A 25,328-nucleotide genomic window follows, 5' to 3' on the forward strand; every position below is an offset into this window, starting at 1 on the left:
GATGCTCAACACCCTTTTTATGCAATGAACGATGCGGACCAGTGGAGCAGTGAATCGCTACAGCAGGCCTCGACCACTGTGGGATCCGAACCAAGTATCCGTACCATGCGGAAAACGTTCCAACCCCATGGCGGACGTGCCCTGCTTGGAGAAGGGTGTGAACCCCTCCGAACCTTACAAGGGACATCTCCATATCGGAGGATTCGACCGATGTTGGCCTGTGTGCCATTGGCAGCTAGCTGCCTAGCGCGTTGAGAAGTAGCTTGCAAGTAGCGAGTTAGCCAAGCAAGCCAAGCCATCTCTGCGTCTCGTTCTTGACGTGGAGGCGATAAGCATGGCCGTGGCTGGCCGTTCGTGTGCCGTAGTACTGGGTGGGAACGTACACGCAGCCTCCAAATCTCGTCGGCCGCATATTCATCGGGAAGTGGGATGCCGCGTCGTGATGGATGCATTTGCCAGCCCCTATTAGGCGAGAAAACAGCGTCTCAAAGGACCATGAGGAAGAAAGGGGAAGGGATCGACTTGTGCGGCTGGGCTCTGCTGGGAGACGAAGCCGGCGGCCAGCAGAACTAGGCCCCCTTAGGGCTCGTGCTGTGCTGTAGTAGGTATTGCGTCCGCCGCTGCATTGTGTACTGTCTGCCCAGCTACAGCTCCTGCTGCAGGAGCAATAGTGTGTCTGGAGACTTGGTGTAATACAAGCTTGGGGGGAACAATCCGACAAGGACAGGGCTTCATGAGCGCTGTGGCCGCTGACCTTCGACACACGACAGCGGACACGGGGCGTTCCAGGGCGGGAAGACGCGGTTTGCGAGATCAAATCTTGCGCAACCAAGATGATGTTCCACCCCTGCGCTGAGGGAATTAGGCCCGCGCCATTGGTCGGCTCGGCTTGCTTGCGCTCGGCTAACTGGCCGAGCGCCTAACTTGTGCCGTGATGCATTAAATAAGACGGCAGATCGGGAGCGGGAGGAGGAGCAGAGGGCGAAGCAGGAGGCAGGAGGCAGGAGGCCGCATACAAAACCAGGCACACGTCGAGGTGCTGTTTGATACCCGCTGGGTTCTGGTGATGCCGCTGCCACTGCCGCTGCTGCGAGGGGGTTCGATGCTACGCCAAGTGCGTGGCAGTCTGACAGATATTCGGGGAAGAAACGAGAAGCCTGGGACTTCTGGCGAGCGTGTCGGAGGAAATTTCGGGCCATCGGCAGCGATGTCGATGTTTTTGGCTGGGGTTCTGGGACGCTTCTCACTTTCAGGTTTCCGGTACCTGAACGCGAACCGAAATGGACCTTTGGTACCGTAGCAAACAGTGGCAGTCAGGTGGTACGCAGCCTGATTGTAGGGGGCAGACAACGTGGCTACGGCGCCTCTGACCGGGTTGCCAGATCCAGCCCAGAGCCAGAGGTATTAGTGCTGCGACGTAATACTCTGTACCGCGCCCGCAGCCGGAAAATCCCATCCATTGCAAAAGGTGTGGGCAACAAACTGGTCGGTGTAACTTCAACCGCTACTCATGTGTTCACGGGTAGGGATACGGGTCGGCCACTGCAAATCGCTGCCATGTCTTCTCCAGTGATGCCGGACATCTGGCCGAAGATGTCGTCGACAACTGACCATCGTCAGCTTGTAGTGCAAGTAGCGTGGGATGGAACTGGAGCCTCCCCCGTTCGCACGTTTGCTGTCAACGGTTCTCGGCCTGGCCTGGCCCTCTCTGCTGGCATGTTATCCCGGTTGCTAGTGGCGTAACCCCTCCCTCCCTCTGTGCAGCGTGCCCTGGGCAGTTTAGGCCTGGCAAGTGTCATCCGTGCGTGGCACCCCGAGCAGGACGGAGCTTGTGGGACATGATTCGGGGAAATTGGATGGTCGTGACACCTCGAGGATGCGATATCGTATGGAGCCACTTTATGAGCTTTTGGGGGCATCCGGAATCCGGATGATACCGACTGTTTTTTTAGTGGTGATACCACTGCGATGGGGTTGAAATGCGGAATCCTCCAAGTGGGCATCAAAGTAGTCAATCTGCGGGCTCGGTAGCACTGCCACTAGCCCAGGAGGCGGTCGTCATCAAAATCCCCGGCCGGCGGAACCTCTCTTCAAGAGTTTCGATGTAATTGCAAGTGGCACATTCTCTTTACTGCGTGCTCGGTACGCCTGGTAGCGCCTGTAGATATGGTTAGCGACTACGGACCGTTGCCGTACCTTGAACCTTGGGCCTGTTGGTGTGAAGCTCAACATCTCCACCAAATCCCAAGGGGTGACAGATGTGAACAGTCAAAGTCAGAGATGGCCAATGTCTCCGTACTAGCATGCAGGAATAAAACGGCTTTGAGGAAGAAAAATCATCATTTAGCGACGATATTGGTGGGCGGCGTGGGGCCGATGGCTCCTGGATCGGCAGAGGCAGGGCGAGATGGAGCCTTGCGTTGAGAATGCCGAGTTTGTACTCTGTACCGCAAGCTTCGTGGGCACAAACTTCGTGGGCGGTGGGTTGTAGACGTGGATGTGGTTGGTGCTGGGCCGAGTCGTTGGCGGTCCACGGTTTGACGGCATCGGGCTTAAGGCGGTAATTCGGGGCTAGAGCTGCCCGTGGATGATCTCCAGCCGGCAGGTGGGTTGCGATGGAGGTTATCCGGATAGGGGCATTGACTTCTTCGATTAGAGTACCAGCAGACTCGTTGTAGTGTATGACGCCGGTGGGAGCTAACGTCTGGCAGTTGTGTAGGCTTCGGCTGGCCAGGCGATTGGGGAAAGGCTAATTGCATTCCTTTCAGATGTCGAAGCGTGGCTGACCTGGCAAGTAGCACGCGCTTGCTGCAACGAAGAGGAGGTGCGAGTACTGCAATAACGCAAAGTAGGCATCATCCATGGGCGGTTGATGTCTACCGCGATTGATGGCCCCGATGGGATGTGGAGGAGGGTCGGGACTTGGCCCGGAGGCGAGGTCGGGTGAACAGGACCAAATGCCTCGGGCCCCGGGCAGGCAGAATGGTACTCGTACAAAGCCAAAGTTCGCCTTTGCGGGCGACGATGTTTGTTGAGGAACCACCCGCGTCCGTATGGAAGCCCGACTCGTGTAAGTGAAAGCGACGTGACGCAGCGACAGACCGCCTCGACAGACAAAAGTGTTTGGGGCTCCTCCTCAAACCCAGTCGCCGAAGGCTGGTGGTTGGCGAAGCAGGTACCAAAAGGCATGGGCCATCGTGGAGATGTTATCCGGATCAGGTCCAAGGTGTTGATCAGGGTTCGGCTGGCCTTCCGGCATGGGCGTAGCACATAGATTGGACCAGGTCGAGGCCAAGGGCAAGTCCAGGAGCTCGCGGAGTGTGTGGGATGGTATAGACGAACCAAGGCGAGGATGGCCTGCCTGCATGGGCCAGTGAGTGGGCGATAGAAAATCTTGCATCAAAGTCTCGTCTGCGCTCGTAAACTCGGCGGAGTACTGCGTAGCACGTAGGTAGGTAGGGTAGGTAGCAGAGGCGAGGAAGAGTTGCGTTGCTGGCGTACCTCGTAGGTGGTGCGTCCGGATGTTGCCCCGTAGGCGAATGGATATGGATAGAGGCATGGAACGGAAAGCTGACCGCGCAGGACGAGTCGTCGTTGAGCAAATTCCGGGCTCGGGACCCCAGGTGCCAGGCTCCAGGATCTAGGTAGGGTGCGATACCGAACAGGGAAACAACGACAGTTCTCTCGGTCGGGAAGGCACGGAGGTGTGGAGGTACGGGGGTACATCGGAGGATCGCCCTGTCTGCTTGGGGACGCTAATCCGATACGGGACTAGTAGAGTACGTAAGCCGTGCCGAGGGACGCTAAGGAGATGGAAGGAACAAGCACCACTGAGCAGGCGCGATGTCGATGTACTGTCTACAGCGCATTTGCTGTGCCTCTACTTGCAGCCGAAGGAGGAACCTTGGCTTGGGGCCGGAGAGCCACCAGGTCGCGGTTGGTGGCACACATTTCTCATCATGAATAGGTCCAGGGTTACGTCAGGGTGCGAATAGCGGCCAGGGACGACGCTCGAGGAAGAGTTCGAGACGGGAGAGACTCAGACAGGTACGGAGTAGGGTAATAGTAAGGTGAGGCAGGTACATACATACGCAGTACGTACGAGCACCGCATAAGGCTTTGGAAATTAGGCAAGTGCCGTCTGCCGAGTTCCATTGGCTCCAACGCCAGCTGCCGATCTCACAGTTTATCTGAGTGGCCTGCGCCTCAGGCACAAAGCCAAAGTTGCAGTCGAGACGGGACCCCAGTCGCCCATGTAAGTGTCAGTGTCTCTTCACTTTGTTTCGCCAGGCGGCCTCGCGAAACCATTAAGCGTCTGTCATGAGGTGAAGAGATGGAGAGAACTGGAGCTCGAATGTTGTTCAACTGGTGGCAGGAACCAGTCCGGGAAGCAATATCTTGGCAAGGTCCCTATGGTAGCATCTTACCTACCTTACCTCAGGTACGTTCCTGCATTCCTCAATATGCGCAAAGGCCCCACTTGAGAATCTGATGGATGCCTCAAATGTCGGGCCGCAGGCAGTCAATTCAAGGCCAGGGTCGTGTCGTGGAAGGAGACCATGAGGTGGCCAGACAGCAGGCACCAGGTGGGACGTAGCAAATGGCAGGTGGCACAGGGCAGGGTGTGTCGTCGCTGCTGAGCAAGTGCAAGTGCTGTGGTGGTTTGCTCCAGGAAGGTACGGATAGGCGTAAGGTAGGTAGGTAGGTACTCTTTCCTGGAGGGAGGTGCCTTCCTTTCGCCTTGCCCTGCCTCGCCTCGCCCCTTCCAACAGCTGAGAACTCAGCAGCAGTTGCAGGTGCAGGTGCAGATGTCTGCCAATTTCCTTCATCTCACCCTGCCTGGCGTGGGCTGGCCTGGCCCCAACTTCCCTGCTTCACGTTGCCTTGTGCTGGAGTCTGGCCTCGAACTTTTCATCTCCTCTCCTCTTCCGCAGGTCGATCATGTCCATCTTCATCACAGCTGCAGCAACGCTCCCTGCTGTCTAATCAACCCAATGCCGAGTTCCCATCAAATGTTTCCACGGCAAATGCGGGCGATCGCACCTGGAATTGGACCTGGAATTGGAAGTGGAATTGGAACTCTCGCTCTGAGCCCCTCAATTCAATTCAATCAGTCAAACAGTCTCTGCTTCCGAGTCCCGACTCCTCCTCGCCCGACTCTGATCTTCGACTCGGAAACTCTAAGCCTGGGGGGGAAGCAATCAATGCACGTTACCTTGCCGAGTACCATACTTAGCAGCACGGCTGCGAGTGGATGGAGGTCCCAGAGCAATTGACCACAGCCTCGGAAATCACCGTGCCGCCCGTCGCCATCTATTCCTAGCACCACCATCACCACCACCTCCAACAACAGCACTATCATCACCACATATTGTCGCTTGGAGCTGAACGGGCACCGCGAAACTCTGCCCGCTCAGGGATCCCTCTTGATTTCCCAACCTGGCCGCTCCAGCAATAGCATCCCCCCCTACTGTCGGTCCGGAGCGACCAAAGTCAAGGCAAACCAAATAGGTCATCGCAAAGAACTGCAGCCGGAGAGCCCATTCCAGTGAAGCGACCGTCGCAAAGCAAGGCAAAATCATCAGATCAAAAACTGTTGGACCGACCTTCTCCTCATCTTTCAACCCGCCTCAGACATAATGGGGGTGCGAGCATTTCCGTCTCTCGCCAACCGTCTCTTGTTTGGGAATGGCCTGATTTCACCCCATTAATCAAAACAAGCAATACCGAATGACTTTCTGACTGTTGCTATTCTTGAACATGCCCGCACTCATTCTGCAGCCAACTCAGCCCAGGCACGCCGCACCCAAGGACCAAGTCGGACGACAACGACCTTGCTTCTGATTCTCTGATTGCACACACATGCGGGACACTCAGACTTTCAACTCTATCGCCCTCTCAGATGAACACTGATGAACGCACCGCTCGCTCGCTCTCTCGCCCGCCCGTCTCCAAAGCCACCCTTACCCGCCATATCCTGGATCGACATTCCGCAACAGGCCGGCAACCAGCCACAGGAAGAAGCCTGCCGGAGACGCTCTTGAAACCACCATGGATGAACTAACATGTGCCTGGATGGGATGCCGCCGGCTTTCTCTCTCCCTCTCTTCCAACCACAGGCGAGGCGGCGACGACACAACCCTACCTCCAAAAGACCAACCGTAAGACATTGCCTTACGTTATCAAACGGCTGAAGCTACTCTCGACGTACTCGGCTCGAACTGGAGGGCGTTCTGGGTGGGATTCTGGGACAAAGGCACGGCCTATGGGTACTTGCGCTACGCTACCGATGCCAACTGCGACGGCGCCACGGATTAGCACCCTCCCGTGCAGCAGCTCGGGACCCGGAGTCGAAACCCGGTCCTGGTCCTGGGCCCTGGGCCCGGTCCTGGGTCTTTCAATCGCGACTTTGGCGGGACACTCGCACTCACACCCACACCGATCTGACTGGTCGACCTGACCGCGACTGGCACTGGCACTGTCGCTGGCGTTGGCTTTTGGCTTCGTCTTCGTCTGTTGCCCCTTGATTGATGTGTCGATTCGTTGCTTGTTTCTCCAATGACATCGGGCTGTCACGTCACTGCTGCCATTGCCACAGCCACCAACACCCACCACGGTTCGTCAACAGTGACCAGACACACTACCCGCCCGCACAACTAATACAACTTCACACCAACAACTTCCGCCTCAAGCCATCCCAGCTACCTATGCCGCTAGGAAAGAAGCTTGAACTCGGTGCGTGCTGCCCGAGATAGCCCTCGGTTACCTCTTTACGACCACCATTCATCTCGTAAGCCCACCATCCCAGCGCACCGCACTCCTCTTCTCCACAGTCCACACACCTACCTACGGGCGGAACTCAACGAACCCGCTGTGGAGGTCCGTTTGGTTTGCCGTTCCTCCCCGGCCGACCTCGCCGGTTGAACGGCTGAGCTCCCCCCTCTCACCATGGATTGCCGGCGCTCATCCTTTCGTTGACGGAGAATCGAGACTGTCTCAACGTCTGGGGGCCTTGCACTTGAGTTTTGAGAGCTGCCACACTAAAGCCCAACCCAACGACGGCATTGACTAGCGCCGCTATTGTGCCCGGCCGGCACCTCGCTCTTTGCTATTCCAGACAATACCCGCGAGAGCCACATTGTGCTACTGTACCTACCCTGCCGGAGCCCACGCAATGATACACGAAAACGAAGCCTCCAGCACAAGGCTAGGGATAGCCAGAGGAGGCGAACCCCTCGCTTCGCATCGTCCCATCTGGCGCAACTTATGTTAACGCCCGTTCGTTGACTCCAACGGTTAGGCAGTTACACATGATCCGGGGTTGCGGCGCTGCAGAGACCATTCGGGAGACTTTCTCATAGCACAGACAACCGATCAATCATCATATCAAATACGAAAAAAAAAAAAAAAAAAAAAAAAAAAAAAAACCTCAAGCGTTGACCTAAAGACCTGAGAAACTGCGTATCCCTGCCCGGGATCCTGGCCATCCCGATTCCCCGCCGATGTTTTTCCTTTGGGAACAGACGGGAACAGGAACAGACCGGCCAGGGGCCAGGGCCCTGGACGATGCAGCTCTCAGCTTGACTCGAGTTCTTTCGGATTTCTTGTAGTTCCTGCTCCAAGTCCCAGCACAGCCTGCTCCACGGCCCCGATGTCCCAAGGGTATGGACCAGGCCACCACGCAGCAGCGGGCGGGCTAACCAGTTGCATCAGTTCTGTATTGTGTTGTCTACGGATAGCTGAATTTTCGCCGCCGTTGGCTCAGCAGTTGGAAGTCTTTTCTGCGGCGCATGCCAGAAAACACGCTACAACGCGCTGTGTGTGGTGCGGTGCCCTTAGTGTGCACATCTTGGACGCCACTTTCGACGACAACGCACACCAATGCCGCCGCAGGCTTGCAGCCCAGCGCCATGTAACTCTCCTCGCGGCGCCTCACCTTACACATCGGACAGTCTCCGACCGGCTCACGCCTTGGCCTTGGACTATGCAGTTTTGACGTTGTTTGTCCCATGAAGAGGACCCGGCGTCTACCACCCGTCGCTGCGTCCGGCCTGGGATCTGATTTTCTGGAACCGGGACTTTAACAATCGCCCCGTCCAACCTCTCAAAGGCCAAAATCAACTTGGTGCTTGCGGGGTTGTGGCTCACACTGACCTCTGCCTGCCACTTGTCACCCACGGCAAGACGAACGTTGCGCCAATTCGGTTTACCAGCGTTCCCCTCGCCAGCCATGGCTTATTCTTAGCACTGTCGTCTCTGACCTTCCTCTTTCGTGCCGTTTGGTGCGTTTGATCGGCTCCTTGATGGGAAGAAGACAGGACGACAGACCATCTCCAGGCGCATTCAAGCTCGCCCACACACCCTTGCAAGGATGTCTTTTGCAGTGCTGATCTGTCCCGCCCCGGGCTACTGGGTGTGTGGGATCACTGGCCCGTCGTCTTTCTACACCGTCGTCACTACTCACTCCAGGGCACCAGCCTAACCTACCTACCCCACGGCACCGCGTGGGCATACCGGTAGAAGTTTGTCAAAACAGAAATTTTGCCCGTCAGTGTATCCGTATGCTTTATTACCACGAGGGTATTGCTCTCTGGGCCACGCAACGCCTCGCCCCTTGGTTGAGTACCACAGCCACTTCTCTCCAGTCAGTCTGGGAACTTCCGGCAGTACAACCCCATCATACTTGTTTTGCATTGGGCTTCCACAGGTATTGCTCGTCAACTATAGAGTACTCCTTGCGCTCTATATCTGTCCTGCGTCTTTCATTGGAGATCACCGTTCATGCCCACCTTAATACGACCGTCATATCACATCTGTCTTCATGCTCATCGCCCACCCCTGAATCGTTCTGGGCTTTCCTTTTATACATACCGACTTCAATCTTGACTTCCAGGACCAGCTCACTTCTTTTGGTTTTGCCAAGACCAGTCCCATCTAGCACCGACAGATTGGACCGGCTCAGGCCGTGGTTGATCAATAACACAGGTGGTTCAACGACTGTCTGCGTCATCAAATGCGGATTCCTCTCCGCACAAAATATCTAGTTACTCCTTTTTGTCGCCGACCATAATCGTCACTTCCTGGAAACGATTCTATTGCATCCTACTCCGAACATAGCCGAAGCCAGGCGGCTGACACCCTCCTTCAAAGACACCCGAAAACAGGTCACGAATCAAAGTGTTTCGAACAGTGATTGCGCCCCAATTCCGGGTCTTGTCCCCCTTCTCAGGCCGTCCAACTGCAGCAGAGGTCCGTCACAGTCCTTGAGTAGTGACTGCGCTCGCCGGCTGGGCCTGTCAAACCCCGGCCAAGAAACGTGTTAGCGGCCGTTGGAAAGAAGCCCATTTGTCGCCATTCTGCGGTTCCGTCGGCTTTAGGCCTGTCAAACTCGTCACATTCCACCCTGCCATTGACACCGGCTGGCTCTTCGAACCCTTGCAACATCATCACGTCTGTTGCGTGGCCAGTGGACCGTGTTCTTTTGCGGCAACGTGCAGATTCCCGCCCCTGCGAAAACAGTCCCCGCCAATCTCAACCCCTAGCCAACAGCCCGGAGAGCAGCCTCGAATCGGTCAACGGATACTGGAGAAACGCAACAAGCACACCAAGGCGCTGTAAGAACCCTGCTCTGGGTGCTGACTTTCCTTCCCACACAGGGTTTGGCGACGCCATCCTACGCCACGCGTTTGAGAAAGCTGCGAGCAACGTTCGCTTGTCCCTTGCTGAAGCCCTGTCTGCACCAGTCTATCGACACCTTTCGGAGAGATAAAACGTCAATCGGGCTTTCGGTTCTGCCACCGAAATATGCTTATTGCCCGTTGGTCTCAGCAGTGAACAAGACACGTGCTTGGCCGTTGCAGAAAGGTCGAGAACCAGCCGCTACCCGACGGACCGCACACGACATACACACAGAGCATAGCTTGGTGGCTGAGAAAGAATCTGTTGAGACGTTGACAGACACGGGCTCGCACATTGTCTGCAAGCAGAGGGTGAACTCTTTTCTGAGGGTTTCGCCGAGACATCCTTGGACTAAGAAGGTACGTGGATGTCACTGTTTCGTTTTCCCCTGTCCCATGCCTTGATCAATCGAAATATCGTCCCCTTTATCAACTGAGCAGAAGCACCTCAATATCGTACGTCGCTCCAGATATTGGTTAAGTGCCCTCTGTTATAACCGGCTAGTACGCAATGCCACGGACATTACCCTTATGCCAGATTTTATGACAAGATCGGGTCGCGGTTACGTGGTCAGGGCCATGCTTGTCGGCCGTCGTCAAACCAATCAACCCGCTGCGGCCATTGGCAGCGAAAAAGCCCCGAAGATCATTCTTCGATAGCTCCCGACGAACGGCTTAGCGGCCCCTTCTCATTAAGCGCACGTCCTCCGCCCGGGCGGGCTGTAGTCTCGTCTGTCGGCTGTCCAGTCGCCTCAAGCCCGGTAGAGGAACTGGACGCAGGGCAAGCAGAAGCAAGACACGAAAACCAACATGGCAGAGAAGACTCAGGCAACTGACCTGGACCAAAGCTGGTCCATCTGCAAGTTGCTGCAAATACTGCTGGAAGGATTCTGGATGCACATCATGTCCTAAAATAGGCCCTCAGCCCACAGCGCCAGAAGTCAGTGGCACAACCCGAGAGAATGCCGGCCAACTCCCAACAGCAACAAGTCTCCTGCAATAAAGTGCAGAAGTGGAAGAGCTTCATGTGCGGAGTCTGCAGGTTCTTCCCCTAGCAAGAGTCAACCGAACCAACGACGGGCACCCAACTCCCCTCCATACATCCTATGAAGAGTGTCTGTACATCCATCCACACTCTTTTGCATACACACACCCACACCCACATGCACACACACACTTTCTCTCTCTGTCTCCCTCTTTTTCTCTCTCTCGTCACGCCTGAACTCTTTCCCGCCCTCAGTCAACATCCACGTCAGGCAAACCCCCCCTTTCCTTTCCCCAGGCCTAGATGTCGAAGCTGCATGACTGATTACCCTCCCACAATTCGGGGCGCATTATTACCTCTTCTGCATCGTGGGCGGCCTTGGGCGACTGGATCTGTGGTAACGTGTGTGCCCTTTTCCTGGCCCACCATTCACGAAATCCCCGATGAAAGGAGCGCAAACCGCGTGGTCCCTTCAGATCATAGAACACAAGTCATATCAACGCAAGCCAACCCAACCAACTTGTCAAGCCCCTTTAAGATGACCCCTGTCTAGGGGAGCAGCAGTTGTGGCCATGTTCTCCTCCCCTGTTTCCTGCGCAAAAAAGTTGAGGACCAGCACCCTGGCCAAGTCCAAGTGGGCTTGTCGACGGGAAATGTCAGTGAGTCGCGGCACGGCGACCTTATTCTCGAAGCTGTTGCCGATTCGCCATCATGAATCCTGGGCTGGGTGTCGACGCTTGACCACAGGGATCATGGGACTTCCTGGTGACTTGTCCGAGGTTCCTGGGTCCCTCGCCCTCTTGAACCAGGACCCTGGCACCCCGGCAGCGCCCACTCTCCGGTCGAAACACGTTAGTTACTTTGGTTGATGAGCATCTTCCACAGCCCTGTTCGTCCTCCTTGCTTCCTGTGCTAGTGCCAGCAGGGATGCCGTCGAGCCCTCCACCACTCCAGATAATATTTCCGATTCTGCTTCCACGCGCGGAGAGCCCCGGATCCAGACCTGATGCCTCGATGGCACCGCAAACCATCGTCACTAAACCCCCGGTGCTTGTATTGTACCCGTCGAGTGACATAGCGACCTAAGCAGCGCTACTGTACCTTGCCTTGCCTTGCCTTAGCCTCCCTTGTCTTTCTACCCTACCCGCTTTCTCTTTACTCCGACCAGACGCACTCCCCATTTCTGCCACCATCCCGAGAAGCCACATCTTGTCATTCTTTACACCTCTTTACCCTCCGCCCATCTCGAACTGTTGGTTGCTTCTTCCTCCTGTCTTTTGTTCAAGAGTTAAGCCGTTCCTCACTGTCATCTTCCTTCGTGGTTGACTCGTGGCTTGATTCTGAACAACACCATTCTCCTCAAAGACGGCTACTCAGACGGATCTTGGAGAGCATCCCGCTAATCCAAGTCCTGCGTACCAGATATCGTTTGGTAGCACCCAATTCTACAGCGGGTTGACACAGCACAACAGCCGTATTCCACGCTCATCTTTGCCGTCCTGCAGTTTTGCGGCCGAGGTCAGACAAGCAAACCGCCGGAGTCGTGGGTCTAGCCTGTCTCGAGTTACACAGGACAGCTGCAGCAACACGCGTTCTCGCCAGCATCGTCGAAGAGGACGGCAGTACGCCTGTTGCCCGGACGCGCGAAGACAAAAACCAAATCTGGTTGACCTGTGTTGCTGAGTGAGCCGCAACTTCACACCGGCGAACAGCATTATCGTGCTCGTGACTGGCTCCGGGTCTAGTTTCTAGTCCCCGTGCCAACTTCCGAGTTCACTTATACCAACCAGACTCTCTCGTCTCGCCAACCCGACACATCCGTCTGTATGTTCGTGGAGCGCCGCCTTCCTCTTGCTCATCATCTTGGGGAGCCCGTGGAGACTCCTCTGAACCAGTCGCGCGAGTACTGGTCATTTGAACAGCGCTCCGCAATGGCTGCATCGTCGCACAACCCGTATCCACGATCCCCCAATCCTTCCACAAGGTCGTACGACTCCTCTTCGGTTTCATCTGCGACCTCACCTAAGCAGCCATCTCAGTACCTTCCCAGAGGCTTGATGAATACAGGACCGAGGACAACGGCGGCGCCGCCGCCACAACCCATTGGCATCCCGCCCTTGCCACCCGTCAACCAGAGCGCCTTCACTCCGTATACGCCAGTGACTGCGGGCTCGATCATGGGACGCGATTCACTTCCCTCGGCGGAGTCGGTAGCGAGCACACCAGGCCCTTCTACAGCTTCGCTGCCGCCCATTTCGCAGGCGCAGAAGAGAGCGTACAGGCAGAGGAGGAAAGACCCCAGTTGTGACGCATGCAGGGAGAGAAAGGTTAAGTGTGATGCCACAGAGACGACGAGCTGTTCGGAATGCTCCAGCCGCAACGTCAAATGCCAGTTCACGAAAGAAACCAACCGTAGAATGTCATCGATCAAGCAGGTACAAGACCTCGAGAAGCAGCTGGAACGCCTGAGACGAGAAAATGGCAGCATGAGGCGGATGCTTCAGGAGAGAGATGGTGCGATGGACGTTGATCCGGATGGTCTTGAGCAACTCCCCCTACAACTCCCCGAGATTGGTACCGAACCGAAGCGGAGGAAACGACCTGCCCCGATGCATGACCTGGCGAGAGCGAGGTCCAACATGCGCATCTTCTCTCGCGGAATCTGGAAGCCTCCGGCGCAGTATCTTCAAGCGCCTACGACACCTTTGTTTGATCCGCAGAGGCCTGAATTGCCCCCGAGGCAGACGACTGACCAGCTGCTGCACGCCTACTATGGCTCAGCCCATACCATGTTTCCCATCCTACACTGGCCAACCTTTCAAACTGGAGTCGACGATCTCTACAGGATGGGAAACACGAAATCGGTACAGCCGGCGTGGCTCTCCACGTTTTTCTCTGCGTTGGCACTAGGAAGTCTCTTCAGCTCGGACCCCCATTCACACCGGGCCTATCGAGCCGCGGAGCTCCTCGAAGTCGCCCGGGGCATGATCGACCCCTGGAATAACGACTATGTTCTCGACAATGTACGGGCCTTGGTGCTTGTAATTCTGTGCTTGAACGAAATGAACCAAAAGTCTGCCGCCTGGACGTGGCTAGGCGCCGCAGTGCGAGCTGGTCAGGATCTCGGCCTCTACTCAGAATCCGGACCGTGGCCAGTCATCGAAGGCGAGATGCGCCGACGAGTTTGGTGGACGATATACATCCTGGACCGTAGCTTAGCGCTCGATCTTGGCCGCCCTGTCCTGATTGACGATTCGGACTGCGATGTTTCCCTTCCCGCTGGCGTTGACGATCACTACATCCACGAAGGCGGTATTATGGTGCCACCGGGCCGAGAACCCCTCAACCACTCGCTCCTAGCTCTGATCAACGTTATCAGATCGTACTCGTCCCTGATCAAGACATTGGCGGCCCCAGCTGTGGCCCCGACCAGACTCGCAACGTTCGATCAGCACTTTGTGTCGTGCCTTCGAGCCTTCCCACCCGTTTGCGACACTTCAAGCACAGGGCAGATCTCTCCTCACCTCCTGACACCCTTCACCTACCTGCTCCACGCTCGTCTCGTGTTGCACCGCCACAACCTCGCTCCGACCTGCCCTCCCGACGTTCGCCTCGCTGCTATGGAGCAGTGCACTCACACAGCTCTTGAAACAGCTTCCCTCCTCTCGCGCGCTACCCCGAACCTTGCGGATGGTGCAACAGCACTTCTCACCATGCACACGTTCCGATGTGCGCTCTTCCTCTTGCTGGCGGGGTACTGGGACCACGCAACGACATGCCTGCGCGCTCTCGCCTCCATCGACGCAAGGCGCGACGTCGCGATTCCCTGTGGAAGATTCCTCGCCTTCTTCGTCTCAGCACTTGGCACCAAGCGCAGCGAGTATGCCTCCTTCGTTGCTCGCACGACGCCGCCGAAGCCCTTCGCCCCGCCCCCTCCGCCTCAGGGCCGACCTGGCCCTACCCCTCTGCAAGAGGCCCTTCTCCACGACGAAGAGCTCCTGGCGTATGTCAGCGCTGACTTGCAGGCCGCACCGGACGCTGCTTGGATCTGGGCTGGCGGGGAGCGCGAAGCCATCCTTTCTCCCACATCGCCGGGGTCCATCACTGCCTCCGGCGGTGCCAGCAGTGGTCTGTTCAGTGCGGAGCAACGTACCGGCCTGAGCGACGAAGAGATGAAGGAATGGGGTGGATGGGAACGTCTTGAGGCAGCCATCCGCGGGCTGGCCTCCGGTAATACGACGCCCACCCCAACTTCCGCAACTTGGTCTTCGGCGTTGCCCGCGGGAATCAAGTCGGAGGGCACGCCTGCCCCTGCACTGCCGAGCATTATACCCGCCAGCGAGGGAAGCAGCAGCAACAGCCCGACGGCGAGCGCAAAGGGTCGGCCGCAGGACAGGCTGAGCATCGCGAACATCATCTAGAGAGACTACTCAGCCTGGCGCCGTACGATCCCTGAGCGACCCGTCCTGTGGATGGTGTACCGATTTTCCCAGGGAATACCGCTACGGAGCCATACATGATCTTTTCCTGATGTCTTTTCGCAGTACCAATACCCAGGCAACAACAAAATCATGACCGTTCACGAACGTCACGGAAATGACCAGATTCGGAAACCGCGTAACGATACGACGGTTTCCCAGAACAGTCTTTGCGATTGTCAAGTCGACTGGAGCCATCAATCCGGCTCCACTGTACGATAATGTGTTGATCAGGCTATAGACGTCGTCTTTGCCGTTTCATCTCTCTTCTTTTTTTTCTTATTATTCCACAGTCATTTTTTGCCAAAAATTTCCTTTCTCTACCACCGCATCCAGAGCGGGCGTAGCCATACAGGGCCCCCCTCAAACCATTCGTTAACACCTTAATGTCTGCACTAAAACACCGGGCGGGGGAAGCAGTGGAAGCGGGGAACGGAGGCGGCAGGGTCTCTCGTGTTTTGGCATTTCCCTTTGTATCTCTTGGCCTGGTTCGCTGGAAGACCAGGTCCGGGTGAAAGGAGTTTTTACCAAAAGCCTTGGTGGGACATTGGTGGACAGGCGGGGAAAAAGTAAAGGCAGGCGGGAAGTCGTCCAGTGCCTTGGCAACTTCAAAAGGCTCCAACGTTTGTCGAATTGGTCATTTTAACCAACCGTGGGAGACGGGGGCAGAGGAAGAGGCCGGGCCTTTTTTTCTTTTGTGGGTGGACGCCAGTGCAAAGAGGATGATGGCTGGAAAGTCGTTTTTTTCTTGATTTGCTGTCTTTGTTTGGGGAATATTGTCTATATGGGGGGTTGGGCTGACTGGACGTCGAAATCATCTTTTCTATGTTTGGAACCATTTTTTTCTTTTTTTTTTGTCGCAACTGCGGAATTTTGCACTACGCAAAAAAGTTGCATTACCTACATGCACATAGGTTATGTACAAACGAAGCGGATTTCTACGGCTGGCCAGCGAGGCACGGAACTCGCTGGTATTTTCCAGACCACGATGACAATCTTTTGTTTTTTGGAACTGTCCTTGTGTGATTTCTTTGTCTTGAGATCTACTGACTAGGAAAATTTGGTTGAAATCATTACAATTGGGATGGGCGCGATGGAGTGTACACAACGACATCTCTGAGAGCACAAACTCTACGTAAAGGCGCATTTTGCAGGAACAACAAGCTCTCGATGGCTTCAACTCAACCGGATTCAACACCAAGCAAACGATTAACGCAATCAAAAGCCGCACGATTTCGGGCATCCAGCAAGGCCAGCCCGCAGCAAACGCTCCGGACACCGCCCTTCGCCTCTTCGCGCTCATCTTGCACTTACCCAGTTGACACAAACCTCGTCACACCAGCCCAGCAGCCAGGCCCCCAGACGCCAAACGGAACTACCGAACAACGCTACGACTGGATATCGTGATGGGCACGTAAATTGCCTCAAAACACTCGTTTCTCTGCTCTGTCGCCAGATGTGTTTGTGGTGCTTGCTGCGCCTACCAAGGTAGTGAAGCGAGTCGATGGCTTCCAAAAGCTTCGAGAGAAACGTCGCAATGTTGGTTTTGGAAACGTCAAACGGCACGATGGCCCCCAGGTTCAGACACAAGATGGAGAGAGAAACCGCGCCAACACGGTCCCCTCCCCACGTTTGGCGTCGTGTTTCTCGTCTGCTGGGGGAGTTGGTTGGATGCCACTGGGACAGCGCAGCATAGCATAGCCAGCTTTCCCTTTCAGCGGGGTGGTGGTGGTTGGTGATCTCACTGTTTGGTAACTGGTACCGATGACCTGCCTCCCCTTGGGGGCTACGGTACGGCCCCATCAGTAAGGTATGGCGTTAGCCCCAATCTTCTGTGAGGAGGGGAGCTGTTTGAGGTGGTATGGTGATCCAAGACCCTGAGATGTGATCTCTGCATTGGGCAGCGTGGTGTGGCCAGGGAACTTCCCTCCCCCCCCCCTAAGGAAGAACTAGAACGCAGATGATAACCAAAAGGTTCGAACGCACTGCCACCGCCGAATGTAGGTTACCACACTCCACACACCACCCTTTCCCTCCTGAACGTCCGCCCATTCCTGACTAGCGGGAGAGTCTCAAGAGGCTACGGAACGTAGAAGATGCGTGTCACACATGCTGCAAGGATCTTTGGGCTAGCGGCAACGGGCTGAACCTTGGTGAGAGGGCCACCACCCAAATGATGTGCGAACTGGCCTTGTCGGTTATCGTGGACGGACACAGCCTTGTTGTAATTACTTGATGGTGTGGGGACTTGGTGAGAAAACAAGCTTATCGCTGTCATCGATTCTCTCTGCTCGCCCCCCTTGTTCTTGGCTGTGTGGGCGATGATCTGCTCAGTCAAAATCTCTGATGTAGACCGTTTCGGGTGCGGGATTGGGACGATTTAGTGACGGGTTTGACGGGATGATGTGATACGGGGTGGTCTGGCCAACTAGCGCCAACTCAACACAGCCCTTTCTTGGTTTACTTTTTCTTCTTTTTCTACCTACTGGTTCGTGATCAAGACGTTGACACAGAGTAGTTGGTCCGTGATGGGGTTTCTGTTGCAAGTTTTGGGCGTTTGGCTGTTGTGACCTTCTGGAACCCCCGTCCCTCCCCGGCCTCCATCGAAAGGTCCTCTCGACGGACCGTGACAAGATTGTTTTAGATGGTTGTCATGTCAAAGTGTCAGCGGCGTCTGTGGGCAAAGTGGGTAAAATCGGAGAATTCTTTCTTCATCGTTTTGCTTTTCTGCCTTTTTTTTTTCTGCCCTTGGTGGTTGGCGCGTGCTGGAAAACGAAAACGACGGCACGGCTTTGGAGGAGAGGAGGGATAAGCACAGGGAAAGTCGGGGACCGCCCGGCCGGCATCCCGGGTCTTGGCCCCTTACCCCTCCCCCCCTTCGCCTAACGTGGTCGGGCTTTGGCCCCCCGCCGCATCTTGGCTGGAAGCCGCATCGGCACGCGGCGGCCGGGTACATCTTGGCCCTCCCACTAAGATACCTATCCTTCGTTCAAGGTTCCGGCGTTCCTCTCTTCGCGCACCATCGCCAGGGATTTGTGCGCTCTGGGCTATCGATTGTGACTGCCCTCCCAGGGATCATGGGCTTCTCCGTTTCGGAAGGGGGACTAGAAGGGATGCTCCCCGAGGGTTGACGTCGGAGTTTAGACTGCGATGCGTGGTGTTGAGGGTTGCCGGTCAGGACGCTCGCCGTGGGAAGGGCTCAGCGGTAGGAGTGGGAGGCCGGGGGCGCGGCCCGGCTGCGGTTGCTTGCTCCATCGACTAGAGACCGGTGTGTCCCTTGGCGATGAGGTTGTAATGTGTCAACACTGTGGCGCGTTCCAAGGCTTTTTGGCCGTCGTGCGAGGCACGCTGTGATTGAAGAGGGTTGACAAATACCGTCGATGAGAGGGGGCTTACTGAGAGGGGATGCTGGTGAGGTGGACTTTGGTGTAAGCCGGGTACGCGTCGCGAACCTTGGATGCGGTACCCAGAGACTGGGAACAAGAAGGGTTCGGAGATTTCATCAGACAGAATGTGGTCTGACGTGCCGCGTAGTAAGATGCCTGCAGGCTGGAGAGCGTGGCGATGCAGACTCTGATGATGGCTCCACTGAGGAGTGTGTAAGTGAGGTTCGGAAGACGCGCCACCGTGATACAACGAGATGAACAGATCTACGGCAGACCAAGATGAACAAAGTTGCGAGTTACCATGGCTCTTCACTCATCATCAACCATGCGCATGAAAGCGATCAATGCTGGTCAGTCAATGCTACAAAAAATCGAAAAAGAAGAACCCGACGGATTGGACCGAGTCAATCGTGGTGAGGATTTGAGCCTCACGCGGGGGTCGAACCCGCAACCTTGAGATTAAGAGTCTCACGCTCTACCGATTGAGCTAGCAAGGCGGGTCTGATTATTAATCAAACTCAAAATTTGGCGGTCCATGGAGCCTGGATTTGGGTGGCCGCGTTCCGTAGAGTGGTGGTTGACAATTGAGCCTGTCTTTTATCTAGCGAATATCATCACATCTTTTGCTCCGATTTTCTTCTTTATCCGTTTCCGTTAGGTATTTCTGAGGTTGCAAGCGTTGAGGCTGCTTTTTTTCGGGAGTGTTTTCACAGGTAATGAGGGGGTATAGATCTCGATATCAATCCATCCTCGTCTTGGATGGACTGCCTGTGCTAAGAGTGAAAACTCTGGTGAATCAAGTTATACATATCAGCCCTTTTCCTTTTATTTTCATGGATATTCTTAGATACTTCACCTTATGAAGAACTCGTGAGACATTAAGACCAGTATAAACTTACTTTGAGCAGTAGACTTGCTACTTGTAAAGACAGTGAGGAACTGAATGGACTGCTGATACATCCGAAACCGATCAAAGGCTAAGCTGAGTGTTGGTACAGCGCGGTCTCACATCCATGGATAATAGCTGACTCTCTTCAAGACTCTTCTCGGTCGCCATTGTGTATCAGCTTCTGCTGTAGCATTGCCCATAGTGTCAACCTGACAGCAAATTCTAAGCATAAGCGCCATATTGCTTTCTGGACACCCTTTCATTTGGGTTCGACTTAGCCAAAACCTCGATTTCATATGATGTTAATAGGTTGATGGGCCAGTGCATCTCTCGGTAACGCCATCTCTTGACTGCGAAGTCCAACAGTTGTCTAGACCCTAGGGATGCTGGCAAAATGTTCTTATGTCGAGCGGTGTTTCCCGGTCCGATACAGGTTGGGAAGTGTTTGTGTTGGAACAGAGCTGGTGCATCAAGAATCTGGACAACAGAGCTCCCATGTAGGCTGCTCGCTAGTTCCCCCTTGCCAGGCAAACCCCCAAGGATACATGAGACTATTCCCGGGAAAGAAAGGAAACGATGATGAGGGGCGTATAAAGCACGTCAATACAGTAGCCGGGCCAGTTTCGTCACGGAACAATGGGGTAGGTTTAGATTCAAGGATACAGACGGCTGACGACTGCTTCCTTTGGGCATTTGGATTCATTTCTAGGATTCAATATCGACCCATCTTAGCGATAGTGTGGGAAGACATAGAGTTGAAATGCCAAGGCTAAGCCTCTCATTTATTGGTAATCGCTTACATTAAGGTCATTGGCTTATCAGTCGCTTTGGTGTTACAGAGCGCAAGTCCGCAAGTTCATATCATGGCTTGGAGACATAAGCCGGAAGCTAGCAATAAGTTTAGATTCGCTTGGTAATTCCTCACACTGTTTCTTCTCGTTTTGGCCTTCAGCGAGGAACCAGGGGTGCAACCTGAGCTGATTTGTGCATGTTCATTCGGTGAAGAAGACCGGGGATCGCGCGACAGCTCGTTTCTCATTCGCCGAAATTGATGAACGCATCGGGGAGCCCGGAACGGCCCCACTACAGTCACATTGACGGACCGTTGATTAGCTCCCGACCCCAGGCAAGGACGAGGTTTGAATATCAAATGGGGAAACTTGGACGTCTTTGTGCATACCGAGCCTGCACAATCAACCTCTCTTGCACCAACAACGGGTCACCAGCTCGTGAAGAAATGTTGGCGCCGGCGGTACAAATGGCCCCCAAGTGTCTGGGTCCAATCGCCCACTCGCCGTACCCCTCTTCCTGGGCTTCTCTGCGTTCATCTCTCAGTCGTGCTGGAGAATATTTCCGTCACATTCGACCCAGTGCCAAACTGTCGGTAATCTGAGTCTGCAATCGTTTCTTGGACCAAAGATCAACATGGCCGACTCGTCAAAGGCCCCACGTTCGCCAACGGGTTCACCTCCGGCGGAGAAGACGACGTCCCCTGAAAGATCCAAGACTGCATCCCCGAAGTCCAAGACTGCGTCTCCAGCGACGCCCGGTTCACCCGAGGCTGTTGCTCCCCAAGTTGATAATAATATCGAAGTTGACAACACGACCGGTGTATGTTGAATACTTGGCGTCAATCCGTTTATTATCCATGTTCTAACATTGGCACTAGGCTGCTACCATTGTAACCGACGATCAATTGTAAGAAAGCTCAGTTTAACGCTGTGGTCTGAGGTTGATGTTTTAGATCGGCATACACTGCATCTGTTACTTCGAGTGTTCTTGACTATCCAACGGAGCATGGTCGACGATACCATGCGTTTCGCGCCGGAGGTAAGACTTCACAATCGAGACAGCTGACTTGGGATTACTGCTGACGCTAGCACAGCCTACTATGGCCCGAATGACGAGGTAATTACCATATCCCGGCCACTCACAATGTTCCCAAGACATCAAAGATAGCTGACGAAATGCTAGAGAGAATTGGATCGCCTCGATTTTCTATCTGCGCTTATTGTCAAGACCGTTGGGAAGCTCTACTATGCACCTCTGGAGCAAGACAAGACCAACCGAATTCTTGACATTGGCACCGGAACCGGAATCTGTCTGTACCTATCCTGACTCGTGGAATCCAGGTCTGAGACTGACATGATATGACACAGGGGCTATCGAAGTGGCGGAGTTCTTCCCTAACGCGGAGGTGAGCCATAATCAAGCCTACACGAGTGTTGAGTCTCGGCTGACAGTGTGTCTGACAGATCATTGGAAATGACTTGAGTGCTACTCAGGAGACTTGGTATTTGAGCCTATTCCCTCGAGTCGAAATGAATGAGCCCACTGACCAATTGCAGGGTCCCGCCGAACGTCAAGTTCGAAGTCGACGATGTTGAGAGTCCGTGGGTTGGGAGATCATACGACTACATTTTCTGCCGCTCCATGGCAGGCGCTATTGCCGATTGGCCGAAATTGGTCAACAATATCTTTGCGTGAGTTTCTGTAGAAGTAGCTATTGGCATAGTAGGCTCACATTATCTCTAGGAACACCAACCCAGGCGGCTGGGCCGAATTCCAAGACTGGGACCTTCTGTACCGGTCGGATGACGGCTCATATAATGAGAAGCACCAGACGCATAAAATGCTGAACATGTTCTTCGACGCGTGTAAGATCATCGGTCGCGAGGCGCGGCCGGGTCCCCTGATTCCTCAGTGGCTCGAGGACGCCGGCTTTGTCAACATCGTCCATCACAGATACCCGATACCCGTTGGACCGTGGGCTAGGGACCCCCACTACAAAGACATCGGGATGATGAACTTGCACCAAGTGCTCGATGGCCTCGAGGCCTTCAATCTGAGACTTTTCACCGGAGTTCTTGGCTGGACCGAGGCGGAGGTCCAGGTGCTCCTTGCACAGTGTCGCAAGGAACTGAAGACGGGTGCATTTCATGCATACATAAACTTGTGAGTCCTTCATCCAAACTGAACTAAGTGAACAATGCTGAAACAAGATATACCCAGCCACGTCGTGTATGCTCAGAAACCAAAGTCTGAAGCGGCAAAATAATGGTCGCGATACTTGCGGTTCGCATCATTCCTTCACATTGCGCTGTTCAATAAAAGTATTTAGCACCTCATTGGTCAAGTAAATGGTTAAACTTCTGATGGTTCAAGTTATGGCACCTTCCCAGATACTTTCTCGTCAAGTTGCTAGTGTCCACCAGTGATGCGGGACATGGGCGACGAATGTCTCTGCTTTCAGTCAGCTCGCTGATACGCGCCTAATGAACGCACCAAATATTTTCTCTCATTTAATGAGCTTCTGCGTCTGGCTTTCAATGATCGTGGATGCCTTCGATGCCTGTATCACAACCACGTGATGTTCTTTATCCCATGTCAAGCAACATGTAGACTGTAGCCGCGGCCGACGTGCGTGGTTGGAGTCCTATCACTCTTTGCCCTCCACTCGAACTGGAGAAATAGATCTGAAGAGGAAACCGGGCCCGCAGCCTGTGCTGATTTACGCGGTATGCATATGTCGAAGAATATTGGGGATGAAGCGTCGGGCCAAATCCTATTGGAAGTTCGGTCCCACATTGGCAGACACTGATCACCTCCGCACCCTGGACATTGTGAGTACTGTGTGTTTAATTAGGAAAACGCTTCGTGCATCTGCATGCTGGGCATGTACGCATCTTGCACCAACAATAGCTCATCAGGCCTTGAGGAAATGCTGGAAACCCACTGCAGGTTCTATTTATGTTAGCTGGATCCCTCCATGGATCCCCTCTTTCCAGCCTTTTCTTCCCACCTCTTGACGGATTCTTCAAGTATTCACCGTTCTCCGAGACCTTTCCCACGACTATCGTTGTGAAGTCTTATCATTTAAGCAAAATATGGCTGACGCCCCCAAACCATCGCAATCGGTGGAGACTACTTCTCCATCGAAGGCTTCTCCTCCACAAGCAGAAGGAACCTCTTCTGCAACGGAAGAAGCAGTCTCTTTGCCGAGAGCAGAACAGGCGACGGCAGACGCAGCGTCCCCAAAGTCTTGGACTCTCCCTTCAAGGTCAAAGACCGCCTCACCCACTGTGCCAGGCTCTCCCCCTGGAGAGCACACGGCCCGCGATGAGGGTGGTGGTATCGTGGCTCAGCAAACCCCGATTGAGGTCGATGAACAGGTTTGTCTCGCCCTTTCCCGAACGCTGATGCCTTTTCTCAAAGCACGTATAGGACAACGAAGACAATTCAATTCCAGATGAGCAATTGTAAGGTTGACCAGGAATTCTTGATTTCAACATGCGCTCATTGTGTAGATCTGTCTCCGCGTATACGAAATCGCTGAGCTCTAGCGTGGTCGATTACCCTACCGAGCATGGTCGCCGCTACCATGCCTTTCGCCACGGCGGTGAGTCGGACTGTTGTATGATTACTTCGTTGCTAATCACAACTCAGCATACTATGGTCCCAACGATGAGGTGATCCCACCTTTAGTTCTGTGCGCAGCATGTTAGCAGGCGAACTCTTCTAACACTAGCATTTACTGACAGGCCGAGCTCGACCGTCTTGACTTTCTGTCTGATTTCCTCATTAAAGTGATGGAGGGGAAGCTTTATCACGCTCCAATTGACTCCAATCAGGTCCATCGAATCCTGGATATTGGCACCGGAACCGGAATTTGTTAGTGAATCTCCCGCGTCCCTTCTAACCACCACTAACAGCCCGCAGGGGCCGTTCAGATTGCCGATGAGTTTCCCAACGCTGAGATATGCTGCACTCAAGACCTATTACTCTCCTGATACTAATAGTTCTAGGTGATTGGAAAAGATCTGAGCCCCGTTCAGATGGAATGGCGAGTTATCTTTGACGTGCTATGTGCTTCTCAAGTCATGTTAAGTGATTAGGGTTCCGCCTAATGTCAAATTCGAAGTTGATGACGTCGAGAGCCCTTGGATCGGGCCAAAGTATGACTTCATTTTCAGCCGTACTATGGCAGGAGCAATTGCAGACTGGCCTCAACTGGCGAAGAACGTCTTCGAGTAAGCAGCTAAACCAGCCGTCTTCTGAAGGCTGTCCTGCTGACCAGCGAATTGTAGAAACACCAATCCAGGAGGGTGGGCCGAATTTCAAGACTGGGACATTGTCTATTATTGCGACGACGGCACTCTCACTGAAGATACTTACACTATGAAGATGGACAGAATGTTTCTTGAGGCTTGTCAGATGATAGGCCGGGACCCATGCCCTGGCCCTCAACTTGAGGGCTGGCTGAAAGACGCTGGATTCATTAATGTTCGCCACACAATGTTCAAGATTCCGATAGGCACATGGCCGAAGGATGCACATCTGAAGGATCTTGGGCACATGAATGTGATCCAGATCATGGACGGGCTCGAAGCTTATAACATGAGGTTGTTTACCTCAGTCCTTGGATGGACTCAAGTGGAGGCTCAGGTGCTCTTCGCCGAAGTGCGAAAAGAGATGAAGTCTAACCGTTACCATGGCTATACGCAGTTGTAAGTACCCCTACACCTCGATCTATGTAGTAGGCGTCGGTGAGCTGATGTTGACTCGCTATAGCCACGTGGCTTATGGCCAAGTCCCCGAAGCCGAGGCGGAGTAGGAAGGCGCAAAGTGACAGATGTCAGGACGGCTGTTATCTTGTTTTTTGAATTAAATCGACTCGCCGTATTGTGGAAGCAGACCGTCTGCGTACTTGTGTTGTTATTGATTAACCATTCAATCCCCTCATGCTCCCCCGCAGGGTTGTGACGAGATTGAGAAAACTTTATTTATTTTAAGGGGCCCCCTTGGGTCTCGAGGAGTAGTCCGGCTGACCCGCGCTCTCTAAAAGGCTCAGATAATGACGTACGACTCAGGTTGCTCAGGTACACAATACAGATCAGCGCATTTCAGTTCCTG

At 54.3% G+C, this 25,328-nt stretch overlaps 4 protein-coding genes across 4 annotated transcripts; all 4 read left to right on the top strand.

Annotated features, from left to right (window-relative positions):
• Window positions 1-12,488: 12,488 nt before the first annotated feature.
• CGGC5_v009176 (Transcriptional activator protein acu-15) lies at window positions 12,489-15,083 on the top strand (the record flags this gene model as incomplete). The annotated part of the gene is made up of 1 exon (XM_032034672.1): window positions 12,489-15,083. One exon carries the CDS (start codon window positions 12,489-12,491, stop codon window positions 15,081-15,083), a length of 2,595 nt encoding a protein of 864 aa, XP_031886246.1.
• Window positions 15,084-20,840: 5,757 nt separating this feature from the next.
• On the top strand, window positions 20,841-22,473 carry CGGC5_v009177 (Secondary metabolism regulator LAE1; the record flags this gene model as incomplete). The annotated part of the gene is made up of 10 exons (XM_066152128.1): window positions 20,841-21,026; window positions 21,085-21,113; window positions 21,160-21,245; window positions 21,301-21,323; window positions 21,390-21,516; window positions 21,575-21,612; window positions 21,671-21,708; window positions 21,764-21,898; window positions 21,951-22,370; window positions 22,428-22,473. 10 exons carry the CDS (start codon window positions 20,841-20,843, stop codon window positions 22,471-22,473), a joined length of 1,128 nt encoding a protein of 375 aa, XP_066008419.1.
• An 829-nt stretch (window positions 22,474-23,302) lies between these two features.
• Window positions 23,303-24,205, top strand: CGGC5_v009178 (Secondary metabolism regulator LAE1; the record flags this gene model as incomplete). Its single annotated transcript, XM_066152129.1, has 6 exons — window positions 23,303-23,587; window positions 23,640-23,674; window positions 23,723-23,814; window positions 23,862-23,884; window positions 23,957-24,086; window positions 24,135-24,205. 6 exons carry the CDS (start codon window positions 23,303-23,305, stop codon window positions 24,203-24,205), a joined length of 636 nt encoding a protein of 211 aa, XP_066008418.1.
• Window positions 24,206-24,395: 190 nt separating this feature from the next.
• Window positions 24,396-25,029, top strand: tdiE-16 (putative methyltransferase tdiE; the record flags this gene model as incomplete). Its single annotated transcript, XM_032034674.2, has 3 exons — window positions 24,396-24,445; window positions 24,503-24,922; window positions 24,987-25,029. 3 exons carry the CDS (start codon window positions 24,396-24,398, stop codon window positions 25,027-25,029), a joined length of 513 nt encoding a protein of 170 aa, XP_031886248.2.
• Between the last annotated feature and the right edge of the window lie 299 nt (window positions 25,030-25,328).

This window comes from Colletotrichum fructicola (assembly GCF_000319635.2).
Source record: "Colletotrichum fructicola Nara gc5 chromosome Unknown KSG_Nara_v1_contig05, whole genome shotgun sequence".
NCBI lineage: Eukaryota > Fungi > Ascomycota > Sordariomycetes > Glomerellales > Glomerellaceae > Colletotrichum > Colletotrichum fructicola.